Below are 16718 nucleotides of genomic sequence, written 5' to 3' on the forward strand. Positions count from 1 at the left end.
AAAAAAAAAACAAAATGATAAACATGCAAAATAAAATCTAAAAATAGACCAATTGATTTCCAGCATAATTGTCTTATATCGATGGAGTAACAATCTCTAAATTATCTGCATATTTTCAATTTATTGATAAACCAAAAAGTTATCGGTTTGTGTAATTTTCTGAGCGAAATTTTTACCCATTTCAGTGGGGGCACTAAAGGCTATTTTATCCAAAGGTATTTCTTCACCATATATCGTATTTAATTGCACTGCTTGTATCAATTTGGTAGCGATGTGGAATCGCCTATGTAAAGGGGAAACCCATATGCGTGAAATGCCACACCTAAAATCGGAAGGAAATTAAGAATTTTTTACTCGTTTGTTTGTTTTCATTTGTTGTTTGAAGGTTTAACTTACTTGGCTTCAAATTGTTCTTCTGTACAACAATCAACACCATCCACACACATATATTTGTTGGCCTTTTCCAGTGGTTGGACCAAACATGAGCCCACAATTTGCATTTTTCTTACGGCGAAATAGGCAACAAACGTTTTTGGTACAATGTACGACGAAAAGCCCCGCTTTTTATCGACAATTTTTAATATATCCATTAGACGTTCCTTACGTTTCAAGGCAGTTGATTCTGTTAAGCGGATAATGCGACCATCGGGCCCCATTCGGGATATATGGCCATGATGTCCTCATCTATCCAACCCCTAAATTGCAAAACATGAAGAGAGGCGTGAAAATCACGATGGAGTTTTTCTTCTTCGGGTTCATGGACTGCATTGTTTGCACTGGTGGGCTCCAAACTCTTTTTGTCCAGCATCTATTTGATACTGATCATGACCTGCCTGCCTGCATTCCAGGAGCGAGGTTGTTTTCGTTTAGTTTCTGGCACAGCCAATGGTTGACAACCTCTCATTTGCATTTTTCTCGTCTTTTGCAATTTTCTTTGCCGCCTTCGAAATTGTGGTTTGGGAATATAGTGGAGTTTCATATACAACTTGGCTATATTCATATTCGCCCTCGGAGAGAATTTCAATAGACATATTTTCATAAGATTCCACTGGTATTAAAACATAAAGAAAGAGGTTTACGCTTAGCTATTTAATGCTGGTGACATTTCTGAGGGTTTCAAAGCTTCTCTAAGTGGTTTCACTGCAATGTGAAACGCCGTTCGGACTCGGCTATAAAAAGGAGGTCCCTTGTCATTGAGCTTAACATGGAATCGGGCAGCACTCAGTGATAAGAGAGAAGTTCACCAATGTGGTATCGCAATGGACTGAATAGTCTAAGTGAGCCTGATACATCGGGCTGCCACCTAACCTAACCTAACCTAGCTATTTAAGCATTTGTTAGACAATAGTTCTATCTTTCTATAAGGGTCACAATTTTATCAAACCCCAATATAAAGAACTGAATTCACTAAAATACCTGAAAGTTTTGCAGGAGTACATCTTTGTTCTATTCCTACATCTAATGAATGTTAGTTGGAAATTGTTGGCTGCCTTCCAAACAACTCTTCCAATTCATCCATGTATGGAACACAAGTAGCACCAGCGCCTGTGCGCCCAGCATTGTCTTTTGCAGATTTATAGGCCCTTAATAAAGATTTCATTTTATTTTCCAGGCTTTCTGGCGTTATGCTGGTATCCTAGTAAATGGGATGTATTAAATATTAAATTGTAAATATGATTCTAACCTTAAACCCTTGAAAAATCATGTCCTCCAACACACATGAATAGGCGCTTATTTCTCTACGAGGATCTTCAATATCCTCTTTCCTTGCACTATAGCACGATAAAAAAAGGAGCGTTTCAGATTTGGTCCACCCTCTTCGTTTCCTATAATTTATAAATAAATTATTAAACAAAATCTAGAAATATTTCTTGTACTTACAATTTCTGCGACATGTTTGTTATTTATTTTCGTTTGATATTTTCAGTAGTTGCCAATCCAGTTTTTGTAGTTGCCAACTCATATTTTGACAACTACAAAATTATCTTACCATGGTAACTCTGGTGCGACTTGCACTGATAGTTGCACTGGATAGAACACCAGTGCAACGAATCACATACAAAAGTTCCATCCAGTGCAAAAAGAAAATAGCCCTATGGTTATACTTAACCTATAAAAATACTCTTTTTTCCTGTAAAAAAGTAAAAAAATTGAATGGTCAGGTACATGATTTTCCCGACCATTTAATGGTCTCAAATTCTATCATTTAAATGATAGAACATGTTTGCGGTATTTGAGAACCATTCAAATGCTTATTGCCACCATACATTTTTCTCCGCTCGAAAACTATTTTTACAAAGACAAAATACATGGTTTTCGCGGCAATTACATGCTCTATATAAGCATTAAATGGATGCGGCAACCATGTCCATAACGTAGGTTATATGCTATTGTCAAAAAAAGTTAAAATATGGGAAATACTTTTGTTTGAGTTACATTTCAACGTAATGGACGCATATGACCAGAGAATGAAGCCGCCGTGTCGCGCCGCCGACCATTTTTGCCAATCGACGCCGCCGCCGAATATGTCGACTCAAATTTAGCCGCCAATTTATCAAAAATGTCGGCTTAAATCGGAAAAATGTATTAATAATTGTCATTTTTGCCAAAATTTTAAGCTGTTCACTCACAATCAATCTATTTCAAAGTGTTATAGAAAATTTGAATGAAATGTAAATTTGATTGTAAGATTGGTTGTACAACTAATCTCATTACCATTCGAATAACTTCAAATTGATTTTATTATGGATAATTGTCCGCCGCCGAATGGACAAATTTGTATTGGCTTAGCTGTCAAGCCGCCGCCGACGGAGGCAAAAATTTAGTGTCAGCCACCGCCGACAAAAATGCATATGACTCATGAAGTTGACGAACTTTTAACTTGTCAATACGTTGACAACAGCCCAATAAACATAAAGGTTGAAAAATTCTAAATTTCAACAAATTTTCAAACATTTTTTCAAGTTGAGAAATCGCGTTCTCAGACAGACATTACCCCCAACAGTAAAATTCCACACATTAGCAATAATTTCTCTAGTGTTATCCTCAAATTGAAATGCATCGCTACTCAATAATTTCTCAAACAATTTTCGATGCGAGTCAAATTAAAAATTAACATTGTTGAAAATACTTTTCAACCAAAATTTGGATAAATGATATCCCCATTTCTAATTGAAAGTCAAAGCCAACATTTTATGAATTTTGTATAATTTATTCGTTTTCGTCAAAATAATACACTACAATAATAATTGAAAAATAATAGTCTTATTAAACATATCAACAAATAAGAACAAAACAACAAAAATTTTAAATATCTTAAACATTATTTGTAAACACTTTTGCATAGATAATTCGATTTCCTTCCTGTTGGTGTCATAAAGCCGAATTTATGTTGAAAACCTCAAACTGAAAAGTTGGTGCATACCATCCTGTGTTTATTGGGAGGTAACCAAATCAATAAACGAAAAGCAATCTAAAATAGGAACGAAGAATTATTGAGGAAGTTAAAAACCTATACTTTAAAAAGTGCGTGGAATACAAAAAACATAAAAAACAGAGACGTGGAATACAACCTGTGCTCTGACGCATGCTGTGTAACTCAATTGGAAAATCATATTCGTCAACGCATTCGAATATAATGTACGCACGTATGGCCGGATGGTATGCAATTCCACCTCAAGGTGAGTACTAAGCTCGAGTTGTTCCGCTAAAATTAAAAATAAATCAGTAAAGAAGTATACAATTATACCTCTTTGATGCAAATTCTAATATAACTTGATGGGGAATAGCCCACAGTAATCGTGAAAAATCGCGAAATAATTAGCGGCTAAACCCGAACTTAATATCCACCTTTAAGGTGAGTATTGAGTTCGAGTTTAGCCGCTAAAACCGCTAAAGTGAAAACAATATCAGTAAGAAAAATGCATGAAATTATACATATTTGTTGCAAATTTTATTATAACTTGATGGGGAAAAGCCCAAAGCAAATTTTCACAAAGTTTGTATTCCTTAAAATGGATTATTAAAGAAAAGTAATCGTGAAAAAATGATGTTTTTAGCGGCTAAACTCGAGCTTAATACCCACCTTTAATAAAGAACATCTCGAGATGTAGTTACAGTAATCCCTCGATTTATATCGTGATTGGTTCCGGAATTTGACGGCGTTAATCAAACGACGTAAACCGAATTAAAAAATTGATCATACTTACTCCTAAGTCCATTTATGTATGTATGTGCGTGTACATAAGAAAAAACTTCAAAAATAAAAGTAATTCAGTAATTTCGGTAAGAATTTCAAAAAAAAAAATGTTTTGATGCATCATTATTGTACTTACACTGTTAGAAAAATATGTTTTTCATATGTTCCGATATAAACAAAATGTGTTTCGGGCACAATTTTAAAACACACAAGTGCAAACATGTAATATTCCTAAACTAACAATAATTGTTTGGGACATCTATGTTAATATGTTAGAATATATTATGTTTGGGGCATGAATGTTTCATAAAATTCATATGTGTGAATGCAAACACACATAAATTTACAAATTTCGACTAAACATACATATGTTGTGATATTTTATTCAAAGCGACAGAGAGAGTATAGAGAAAGAAATAGAGATGGAAACCGGGAGAGTTGACGAAAGATATCAACATAACACAGCGAAAGAATCAAAAGAGAACAATTTCTGTGAAACCGCTGGTATGTTGTTTCGGAAAACTGTTTTATGATAAGGCCAAAAAATTGATATGCTTAAGTCTAAATATTATTTAATTTGAAATAGACATTCGGAACCAAGAGAATAGACATTTGAAAAACAAACAGCATATGTTTTCGCCTTGAGAGCAGCATTTTATGTATGTGTGGACATTCGTTTTGTTTATCATTTTGGCATTATGGGCACAATTTTTTTCTTGGTTCGTTAAAAGAAATCAGGGGTCTTCATAAAAATAACGAAAGGACACTATACTCTTTTTAGAGTTGGGACAGTAAAATGAAATAAGGAGGAAATAGTGAAAAATTACACATTAAAATGTATAAAAACAAAGTTTAGTTCCACTTTATTAATAAGTAGTCCACGAGGAGTTGACGGACACCTTCAAATATAAAAGCGGGCATTAAGTTCGAGTTTTGCAGCTAAAACAATTTAAAAAGTTTATTTTCTTTAAAATGAATTATTAATGAAAAATAAAAGGCATTTTAGAGCGATGGTGTTAAATGCTAGTAAAAAACTGTTCACGCCTAACTAAATTTATGTTTATATTATAAAATTATTTATGTATGTTTATACTCGACTCCAAGTTCTTCTTTTGTTAGAGTTTTTGAATACCTTCCAAATTTTAAAGTTTTGTACCAAAAACAGTTTTTTGTTACAAAATTGTTATTTTTGCAATAAAAAAATAATATTTTATCCAAAAATCAGTCAATTTCGTTTATATCAAGCACTGTTACTGACTATAAATCATTAATAATCCACATTTCGAAGTTTCATTATAAAAATTTAATATAGTATAAATATAAATGTGTAATTTAAAAAAAAAGTGTTCGGTCGGAGCAGGGATTGAACCCACGTCCCTTTGCATGCAAGGCAGACATGCTAACCACTGCTCCACGTGGCAAACAAATGTATGTTTCTGTTAAATAATGTTATGTTTGCATGGGCTCGTGGGCTCTGCAAACTATGCTATATAAATGTAACTTATAACGATAATTATCTACTGGTGACTAACACCTACGTAGTCCAGGGGATAATGTATTGGCTTACAAACTGTTTGGTCCTCGGTTCGATTCTCCGTGCAGGCGAAAGGTAAAATTTAAAAAAATTATAAAAGTGAATAATTTATACAACATTATTTGGTTTACAGAAAAAGGTGCCAAGAACTAAAATATTTCGTGGAAGTGAAAATTACGAGTATGTTAGGAAATGAGCACAATCGTCTTTGGGAAAAATTCTTCCAAGCACTTTATCATTTCTGATAAAGTGGGCAAAAAAATCGACGGCGTAAATCGGAGTTTGATGGAACAAAACATTTGACAACGTAAACAAGACAACAACAAGACAACGTAAATCGAGGGATTACTGTACATATTACGATCATATTTCAAACCTTTTAATTGACGTTTCGATGCTTAATTGGCTTAATGTCGTTTGTGGCTGAGTGTGCTAGGGTGTTCAGTTATGGTGTCAACAAACCTTGGTTCAACACCATTTTTTCAAATGAAAAAATTAAATAATAAGAAAATAAAAACTTAATAAAAAATAAAAATGTTGGCTTTTTAAATTTCTTAAGTCAAAAAAGTCGCTTCTGTAATCAAAATATTGTTTGTATTGTTCAAACATATTATGTTTCACCTTAGGCATACACGGGTACAAAAAACTTTTAATGGATTTTTCTTTGTGTCTTTTTAATGGTTACTTCCATTTGTTACTTGCAGCATACTCTCTCGGTGTCTCTTTCTAAACACATATATGTTTATAGGCAATCATCAATTTCTAAATTTATATATGTTTGCAGCCACACATATTAACATATATGTCGCAAATATGTTATGTTGGTATATGAACATGATATGCTTGCACTTAAAAATTATGTGCTAAATAATTGAATTCCAAACATACAAGTTTTACATCGAAACATAGAAAAACAGTAAGAACTTCAAAGGCATAACTTTTACAGCCGTGCAAAAGATGCAAAAAAATCTGAGTATTTCCGTCCTATGACAACCCCACACGGATGAAAAAGACTGTTTTTCATATGTTTGGCTATAAACATTATATGTTTGGAACACAAATTTTTAAACACAATATTTTTGAGTGCAAGCATATAATGTTCATAAACTAACATAATATGTTTGGGACATTTATGTTAATATGTTAGAACATATTATGTTTGGGACATAAAATGTTTGTAAATATAATATGCTTGGATGCAAACATATATTAATTTAGAAATAGCCTATAAACATATATGTGTTTAATAGCTTGGAGCGCTATTTAACAGGGAGCGATATTGAATTAAGTTGGTGGTTGTTGCTTGTTATTACAAAATTAACATTTTATTTTTCCTTGGGCAATTGATCAGCTACTTCTTTGATCCTTACAAACTGTGTGGTCCGCTGTTCGAATCCCCGCCCGGCAAAAGGTAAAATTAAAATAAAAAAATCATAAAATTGAATAATTTCTTCTACAATGTTTGTATTACAGAAAGAGGTGCTAAGAACTAAAAAATCTCGTGGAAGTGAGAAAGATGTCGGGGAATATACAATTGGGCAGAAACAAAATTTTGAGCATTCAGGTCGAAAACCTATGTTGTTAGCACCTATATTACCTGTTTATTTTCATAATTCATTATGATTGTAAATATATAAATAAATAAATAAAATTTTGAGCACAATATTGTTTGGGAGAATTTTTTTAAGCATATAATATTTTTGGGTGCAAAATGCTTCCAAACATATTATATGGTCACATAATAACATATTGTTTTTTGAAAGACAACATTATTGAATTTGGATGCAAAAATACAAAATGTTTGGAACTTAGACTACCCAAACATATATTGTTTAGACCAATATGCTTTCAAACATATTATATATTGGTAGAGATCAAACATATAAATGTTTGAGCAATACCCAAAAAGGTATATGCTTGAAGCAAAATATGTTTGGGAGTATATGTTACAGAAGCGATTTTTTGTGAGGGTGCATGTAAAATTCATTGGAGATGATCCAAGTTTGCACTACTTCCGAATCAAAAATTGGGTATCCAAACTACTTTTTTGGCAACTTTTTTTTTGCTGGATATACTCGTATAATGCTTGGTATACAAAATTTATATTTTTTTTAATGCAATTTTTGTTAATGGCTGAAATATTTTCCACTGAAGTGAATTTCCTTAATTGTTAATTTTCTAAGTATCAGTTTTTTTATTGCCATAAACCACATAGTGGGTAGGGTATAATGACTTTGATCTGCAAAAATATGTGCCTACCAGAAATATTGATTTTAGACATCCTCCTCATCTTCTGTGTCGTCCATGTATTTGTTGTTTGCAGGATTCCTTTCTCAGGGTTTTTTGGCACAAGCATGAACGCTATTGAATTTGAAAAAAAAAATTGGATCAAATTCATAATAGCCCTCATATATGTATCGTCCGATTTCAACAAGTGGGGTCATATTGCTCTTATTTACTTACCGATCATCTTCAAACTTAACACAAAGTAATTATTTTTAATACCCTTGGAATATGCAAAATTTTATTCGGTTAAGAGTTAGATATAGCTCACTTATATATATATATATATATATATATATATATATATATATATATATATATATATATATATATATATATATATATATATATATATATATATATATATATATATATATATATATATATATATATATATATATATATATATATATATATATATATATATATATATATATATATATATATATATACAGTCGAAGCTCGGTTTAACGAACGATATATTGTCAGGCTCTTTCGTTATTTAGAAAAATTCGTTAAATCGAACGGGAATATTAAATGTTAACTTTTATTGAAAATCATTTGAAAAAATTAAAGCACAGAGATACTTAAAAAATAATACTTAAAATAATCCTGATGAACTTGATATATCTAGGTTAGGTTAGATTAAAAAGAGGATCCAAGATTCGCTGTCGTATGGGGGCCTATATACACCCATGTCATAATTTGTGTGCTCTTAACTTCTTAGACGAATTGCATAATTTGTTTCCAGTCCCCGGTTTCAAGATGGGCCAGGCATAGGTAGTGTTCATAGTAACATCTTCCTAAAACGTCCTACATGCACCATTACTCTGCTGCTCCTGCCGGCATAGATGTACTCTCAACGCTAGATTGCCGTTTCGACCAAGCACCAAAAAAGTTTTTCAGGGGTAGTTTATCCCTCTCACTAATGATGTTGACATTCCTGTGTATTTTATAGTTTCTCTTCAGCTATAAGACGGAGGTTCCTTGTTATTGAGCTAAATATAGAATCGGGTAGCACTCATTATTAAGAGAAAAATTCACCACTTGTCCAACTGGCAATCCTACGAAATATTGCCACTAACGGATCTATCACAGGACTAGTACCAGTGCTCGTGTTTGTCGTAGTTTTTAAATTTTCATATATTTTATTGATTCCTATACTCTCATTATTTTAAAATTTTATTTTATCTAGACATTTACCTATGGGCCTATGTCCAAAAGTTTTTCTTTCTGGTGCAATTTGGATGATCAAAATAATTCCGGTACCTAAGGGTTTGTCCCAGACTGGTTCATGAGGACCTGTCTAGCCCTACTCAGTTCTCCCAGGTCATGTAGTTTGGAATGAGTCCAATCCGTGGCCTGCAGTGTAAATTTATCCCCGTCAATGACAAACCCGTGTTGAAGTGACCGGTCCCTTCCATACGTTTCGGCCAGAACTGGAACTGGTCTATTCACACCAGGGAGTAGTCCTGGACCGGCTCTGTTGTAGATACATTTCCCGTAGCGAAGCTGCGGGACCAGTTACCCGGCGGGACCAGTTACCCGGCGGGACCAGTTACCCGGCCATTGAATATGTGTTTTCAAACATTTTAATGGAATTTAAATATCTTGGGAATGCCGTACTTTGTGGACATTTCCTAAGGACTTAAGCCATTCTCACAATCGTCATATATTGCTGATTTTTTGTTTTTTATTTTCTTAAGATTAAAAGCCTTTTCGTTAAATCGAACGTAAATTTTGTTCAATTGTTCGTTATTTAGAATACTCAATGTTAAGAATTTTGACATTCGTTAAATTGGATTTTCGCTAAATGGGATATTCGTTAAACAGAGCTTCGACTGTATATATATATATATATATATATATATATATATATATATATATATATATATATATATATATATATATATATATATATATATATATATATATATATATATATATATATATATATATATATATATATATATATTGTCCGATTTTGTACGTGCAAGTATTCGATTTTGCCAAATATAGCAATAAAACTCTAACCTATTAACTGATGTTACTCAAAGTTGGCACAATGTACTCTTCTATAGTACTTACTACACCGGAAAAATCATCGAAATTGGGTCAGATTTAGATACAGCTCCCATATACAGTGATATTCAAATCATTTGCATGGATGGAAAATGGATTATTTTTGTTTCATCTGACCATATAACTTATTTTAGTCATCAACGGTCCAAACTTTGTGGGCTTAACTAGGCATGTACCTGGGCAGAATGTACAACAAACTTTTTAGTAATACTATTTTCTCACAAGTTTATTTTATGCAATGAACTCTAAATTAACATGATTTAGTACAATATAAACTTACAAATAAAATAGAAGAATATTTACATCATTGAAAACAACTGAAGATAACACTGAGTTATAGAACCTTCGCATACTTTTGGTTGATATATGCTTTGGTGTGATAGTTATGAGGGCGAATTGAAGCAGCTAATGTCTGAATTAATTGATGGTCTCTTTTAATAGACGATTCAAAATCCATTCCTCGGGCACTGAAAATAAATTGAAAAATTATTAACTTTAAAATAATATCTCACATTAAAATACCATTACTAGTATTATGGGCGAGGTATATTCATTAGCGTAGCTAGACAATTTTCCTAGGGGGGGCTATAGCCCCCCTAGCTAAAAATTTATAGACTGAACTTATAGGTTCAATTATTGTTTTATTTCATAAAAAAGAATACAAAAATAGACATCAAAATAATATATAATAAAGCAACTAGAAGTAGTTCCACACTTTTCCCAGCAAAAAAAAATTGGGATTTGTTTTAAAGGCACAACTTTAAAAGCACTTCCAAAAATGTCCTCACAAAGAAGTTAATTATATTAACTACACATGAAGTTTTTTACTTCAGTTTTTTCATATTTTAATGCGTAATTTTTGTTTTCTTTTTTCAAATAGTTTAAAAAAAGAGTAAGAATAAATAAAATGGTAAAAATTATTCAAATTTTGCCACAAAAATGCTAAATCCATTATAGAAAAATCAATAATTTTTGAAAATATTCAAACAAGCGTTAGAATTCATTAAAAATCATAAAAAATATAAAAATTATTATAAATTAATGTTTCTTGAAGCTCGAGGTCTTTATAAATATTTATATAATTCTAACAAAAGGTCGACCAAAAATCAAAAAAAAAACGAATAAATAAAAATTATTTATTTGGGAAAATATCACACAATTTTTTAATTCACATTCAAAATTCGGAATTCGAATCACACCGTAAGAAGTGATGCAAATTTATTGCAACGGCTGTTGAAACGGTGGACATTCGTTCTATGACGAGTTCCTATTACATGCATCGCTTCTCCGCCCATTTTGCACCACTTCCGGACCCAAAAAGAACATTTTCACTTCTTTTTTGGCGACGCTTTTTTGCAGCATTATTAAGATATTAATTTATGGAAGAATAGTTTTAATACCAATTACTATTTTTTAATTAAGATGACTAAACCAGACTAAACAATATAATAAAGGAGCTTTACAACCTGTTTCTGTATGTCGACTAAAATGGAAACAAACAGCAGAATTTATAACCAAAAACAGATGTTTCTATGCATTTCAGTCGATCGATTGAACTCGTTCGACATACAGAAACATGCTGTTAGTTAGTCAACTAAACCATAAGTTCAATCACAGCTCTATTTCATAAATATCAGACTTCAAACATTGCCATCGGCAACTGCTACCACAACCCAAGTAATTCGATTGTGCATGAAAGTCTTTAGCGGAACTTTGTGCGGTTGTATATACTTGTTTAATTTTTATAAAAATGTAAAATCGTAAATAGGTTTTCAAATTCTGGGGGGGCTACATTTTTTCTGGGGGGGGTCTAAGCCCCCTCCCCAGAGGCCTTCCTACGCTTATGGGTATATTAGGGAAAGTACTTTCAGCATTACAAAAACAACAATGTCAGCCGCCATATTGCCACTTTGATTGTCAGTCAAATTGGAACATTGTTCATCAAGTGGGAATTTTAAAGCAGAGAAAATGTGGAAATATATCCATGTATACTTCGAAATATGAGGAAATATGTTACAGGTCGCTAGTAGAATTGAAGTAATTCTTACCATCGTCCTCATTCAACCGTCGATCTGAATGGACTTGTTTTTAACAGCGGATTATTTCATCATAATAAGTACTTATTAGGAATTTCAAGTGTGGTGGTAAATTAAGCCACCATTGGGTTGCTAAATTCCGTGTCCAGTGGACGGGTATCGACTGAAGTTATAAATTTTGGCAATGACCAATTAGTCGATCTGTAGACGACAGGTTGCGATACTTTGACAAGTCGAACCTTCCCAAAGGTAACAACATCAAAAGGAGGTAATCCCTCAAGAAAGAGATTTAAGGAACGCAGAACTGTGTTGCTTATCCTAAAGAAATTAGGATCAGTGGACCCAAGCACGTTGTCGACTAAGCAAAGCAATTCCTTAAAATGGGCGCAAGATATTCTCGAAACTGGAAAGAGGGAAGGATCACCGGATGAACTGCCATCTTCCAAAAGGGATCAAAGATCGTTTGCCTCTGTGGCAAAACAGTCTTGTGATGGCGATTGTTAACAGGGGAGCAGTGGACGGCATTATTCCAAAGCACAAGTGTGGGGAAATTGAGAATGCTTTGTCTGGTGTCTACTCACAGATGCTGGAAAACTTTCCCGGCCCAGATTCTCGCACCAAGAGGCTGTTTGGTATCAAGGACGATTTAAGCTAGTCACATTTGAGGACCAGAGATCTATAGAATGTTTTAAAGCTGCGTTGATACTAATTGGTGAAGTTTGGGAAGGAGCGAGAGTTAGTCTAGAAGAAAAACATACCGGCTAGAACTAGAGCACATGCGTGGATAACTGCAAACCCTCCCGACCCTGAATCTATTTTAAATAAACTGAAACAATGCAATCCAGATCTTCCAACAGCTGATTGGAAGGTTGGCCGTTTGGATGAAGTGGATGCACCAAGACGGCATGCAGTGTTTATATTGAACACTCAGTCTTTGCTACATCTAGCGAAGTCTGAGGGCCGTGTATGTTATGGCTTTCGTTATATCCAAATGAAGGTATATAAAAACGATCAGCTAAAGGATTCACAAATGGACAAGCCTCTGTCTGAATCAGAAATAAACAGATCTCCTTGAGAAGTCGAGGGGGATACCAAAGATGCAGACATGGATAGACACCGTATGCGAGAGGAGGTTTCTACTGTCTCAAAACTCACCAAAGTTGAACCTATGGTTATTGCGAGAGTTACCGAGATCAGTGAAGAGAACATTCTTGATGACTCGATTTAAACGGTTGATGTGATGGTTGTTGAAACGAACGAATCCTCTAGATAAATTTTCGCCATTGAAAGGCTGCTTGTGCTGCCTTAAAAGTTCTCCTGATGAAAGGGGACATAGATATAGTTCTTATTCAGGAACCATATGTTTATAGAAACAAAATATGTCAATTAAGTACTCCAGGGTTCAAACTATTGCAATATACTGATAAAGATGTAGGTTAGGTTAAGTGGCAGCCCGATGTATCAGACTCACTTAGACTATTCAGTCCATTGTGATACCACATTGGTGAACTTCTCTCTTATCACTGAGTGCTGTCCGATTCCATGTTAAGCTTAATGACAAGGGACCTCCTTTTTATAGCCGAGTCCGAACGGCGTTCCACATTGCAGTGAAACCACTTAGAGAAGCTTTGAAACCCTCAGAAATGGCACCAGCATTACTGAAGTGGGATAATCCACCGCTGAAAAACTTTTTGGTGTTCGGTCGAAGCAGGAATCGAACGCGCGTATATGCAAGGCGAGCATGCTAACCATTGCACCACGATGGTCGTAAAGATGTAAATCGAGCATGTATAATTGCTACAAATGAGCGTAACTTGTTTCTGCTTCCTTCAATGTGCAATGCACATAATGTCGTTGCCAGTTTAGAAATAGTCAAATGCAAATATTTGCTATCTTCGGTCTACATGGGACATGATAGGGAGATACCTCCATGTGCTGTTAAGACCTTAGTTGAGGAGTCTTTGAAAACAAAGACAAAACTCATTATGGGATGCGATGCAAATGTACATCATAGTATATGGGGAAGTGGTGACATTAATACAACCTGCCCTTTGAGTATGCATGCTGTCGTTTCGAGAGTAAACATGAATCGATGCTAGTTCTAAGATAAATATCCATCATCCTCTCCAGAGTCTTAAGTAGGAATGAGGATAAGCTGATTGGTCGGAAATCCTTCGCACTCGAGTGAGAGGCTTTTCCCACTTTAAGGTGAGTATTAAGTTCGAGTTTAGCCGCTAATTTTCACTAAAGTCAAACCTAAATCAGTAAAAAAGTCATAAAATTATACATATTTGTTGCATAGTTCATTATAACTTGATGGGGAATATCCCAAAGCAAATTTTTACAAAGTTTGTATTCCTTAAAATGGAGTATTAAAGAAAAGTAATCGTGAAAAATTACGATTTTAGCGGCTAAACTCGAACTTAATACCCACCCTTAGGTATGAAAACGACTTTTGTTTCCCTCCACTTTCCTGGAATATATGCTAAGTTGATATATCCTATATACATCATCGATAACCAGGGGATGATTCTGTGAGTCATTGCTTGTAACTCCGCCGGAGTAATCCCATCAGGTCCGGGGGATTTGAATGGCCCACAGCTATTTAACGTCCATTTTATTCTAGATTCCGATACTATTTCCCGATAGGAAACGACCGCTGAGCCCATGTGGCACCGCCAGAACATGGTTCAACCGTCTGATTTCCAGGCAAATGTGTGTTCAATAGTACCTCCAGCGTCTTCTCACTGGACGTTGTCCAATTGCCCTCTGATGTTTTAATGAAACCTGGAGCGGAGTTAGTGGATGCTATTACGTATTCTCAATACTGCTGCATCATTCCAAGAGTTATGCTGAGCCTTTCTCAGTTCTCGCTTGTATACTCTCAGATTCTTCTTGTAAGCGTCCCAATCCTGAGGAGCTCTGGTGGACTTTGCTTTGTTAAAGAGCTTCCTGCAGGATTTCCTCATATTACTTAACTCAGTAGTCCACCATGGCGGCCGATTTTTTCCCCTTGACTTTCCTCTAGGGCAAGCAGCTTTCAGTGAAATGTTGAAGGCCTTAGTAATCCGCTCCACTGCGTGTTCGATATCTTGCACAGTGCTCATATTTGTCTCCGGCATTTCCGGTATCATCAAATTGTATGATTCCCTATACCTATCCAATCAGCTTTCCTAACATTTGGCGGAAATATGGTCTTTGAAGTACGAACAGCCAATCTGAAACTGATGTAGCGATGATCTGAGAAGCTATGTTCCATCAAAACTTGCCACTCAGATATCTTATCATTCAGTTCCGGAGAGGTCAACGTTACGTCCAAAACCTCTTGTCTGTTCCTGCTGACGAAGGTTGGTGCATCTCCCTTATTGCAAACTACCAGGTTAGTACGCAAAATAAACTCTATTAGCGACTCTCCCCTTGTATTAGTATCACTACTTCCCCAAATACTATGATGTGCATTTGCGTCGCATCCCATAATGAGTTTTGCCTTTGTTTTTAGTGACTCCTCAACTAAGGTCTTAACGGCACAGGGTGGCATCTCCCTATCATGTCCCATGTAGACCGAAGATACCCAATATTTGCATGTGAATATCTCTAGACTGGCTACGACAGTGTCTGCATTGCTCAATGAAGGAAGTAGAAACAAGTTTAGTTCGTTTTTAGCAATTATACATGCTCGATTTATATCGTTACCGGTATTATGCAAAAGTTTGAAACCCGGAGTGCTTAATTCACAGATCTTGTTCTTATATATGTATGGTTCTTGAATAAGAACTATATCTATGTCTCCTTTCATCAGGAGAACTTTTAAGGCAGCACAAGCGGCCTTACAATGGTGAAGATTTATCTGGAGGAACCGTAGAACCATCCAAATTTTCAACCACCGTCACATCAGCCGCTTCAATTGAGTCATCAAGGGCTTCCTCTTCACAGATCTCGGTGACTCTCGCAACAATCCGCGGTTCAGCTTTGGCGAGGCTTGAGACTTCCCGCATATGATTTTCGCCATAGTCTGCATGTTTTATGTCTCCTTCGGCTTCGCTAGGAGATTTTTTCACTGATGACTCTACCGGAGGCTTGTCCGTTTCGGAATCCTTTGGCTGATCGCTTTTGTATACCTTCATATGGATATCATGAAAGCCATAACTTACGCGTCCTTGGGTCTGGGCTAGATGTGGCAGCGACTCTATGTTTAATATAAACACGGCATGTCGTCTTGGTCCATCCACCTCATCCAAACGACCAACCTTCCAATCGGCGGTTGGAAGATCTGGGTTACATTCTTTTAGTCTCTCTAGTATTGACTCAGGATCAGGAGGGTTTGCCGGTATCCATGCATGTGCTCTAGGTTTAGCCGGTATGTCTTTTTTTATCGACTAACTCCAGAGCGGCTCCTTCCCAAACTTCACCAATTAATTAATCAATGCAGCTTTAAAGCAATTCATAGACCTCTGGTCCGCAAAAGCTATTAACTTATATCGTCCTTGATACCATCCAGCATCTTGCTGTCGAGGACTTGGTCCGGGAAACTTTTTTCCCACCTCTGAGTAGACACCAGACATCGCGTTCTCAATTTCCCCCCATT

General features: G+C 35.0%; 2 protein-coding genes and 2 long non-coding RNA genes across 5 annotated transcripts in view; all 4 read right to left on the reverse strand.

The window, feature by feature from the left end:
• LOC142232888 (uncharacterized) overlaps positions 1–16718 on the reverse strand; it is a 158524-nt gene that overhangs the window by 41983 nt on the left and 99823 nt on the right. The gene's annotated exons all lie outside the window — the stretch shown is intronic.
• LOC142233270 (N-acetyltransferase eco-like) lies at positions 74–666 on the reverse strand. Its single transcript, XM_075304121.1, has 3 exons — positions 397–666; positions 177–322; positions 74–105 (listed from the first exon to the last, which is right to left on the reverse strand). The coding sequence occupies exons 1-3, from the start codon at positions 654–656 to the stop codon at positions 74–76; spliced, it is 438 nt and encodes a 145-aa protein (XP_075160236.1). The 5' UTR covers positions 657–666.
• On the reverse strand, positions 3191–4224 carry LOC142236209 (uncharacterized). Its single transcript, XR_012721938.1, has 2 exons — positions 3573–4224; positions 3191–3472 (listed from the first exon to the last, which is right to left on the reverse strand). It is a non-coding gene; the product is annotated as an uncharacterized LOC142236209 (long non-coding RNA).
• Positions 10296–16718, reverse strand: part of fln (flightin) — a 71196-nt gene continuing 64773 nt past the window's right edge. For both annotated transcript variants that reach the window (XM_075303597.1, XM_075303598.1), the window contains exon 4: positions 10296–10564. In XM_075303597.1, coding sequence (XP_075159712.1) covers positions 10432–10564 — 133 coding nt within the window. In that variant the 3' untranslated portion in view covers positions 10296–10431. The remainder of the gene's footprint in view (positions 10565–16718) is intronic.

This window comes from Haematobia irritans, chromosome 4, assembly GCF_050003625.1.
Source record: "Haematobia irritans isolate KBUSLIRL chromosome 4, ASM5000362v1, whole genome shotgun sequence".
Lineage (NCBI taxonomy): Eukaryota > Metazoa > Arthropoda > Insecta > Diptera > Muscidae > Haematobia > Haematobia irritans.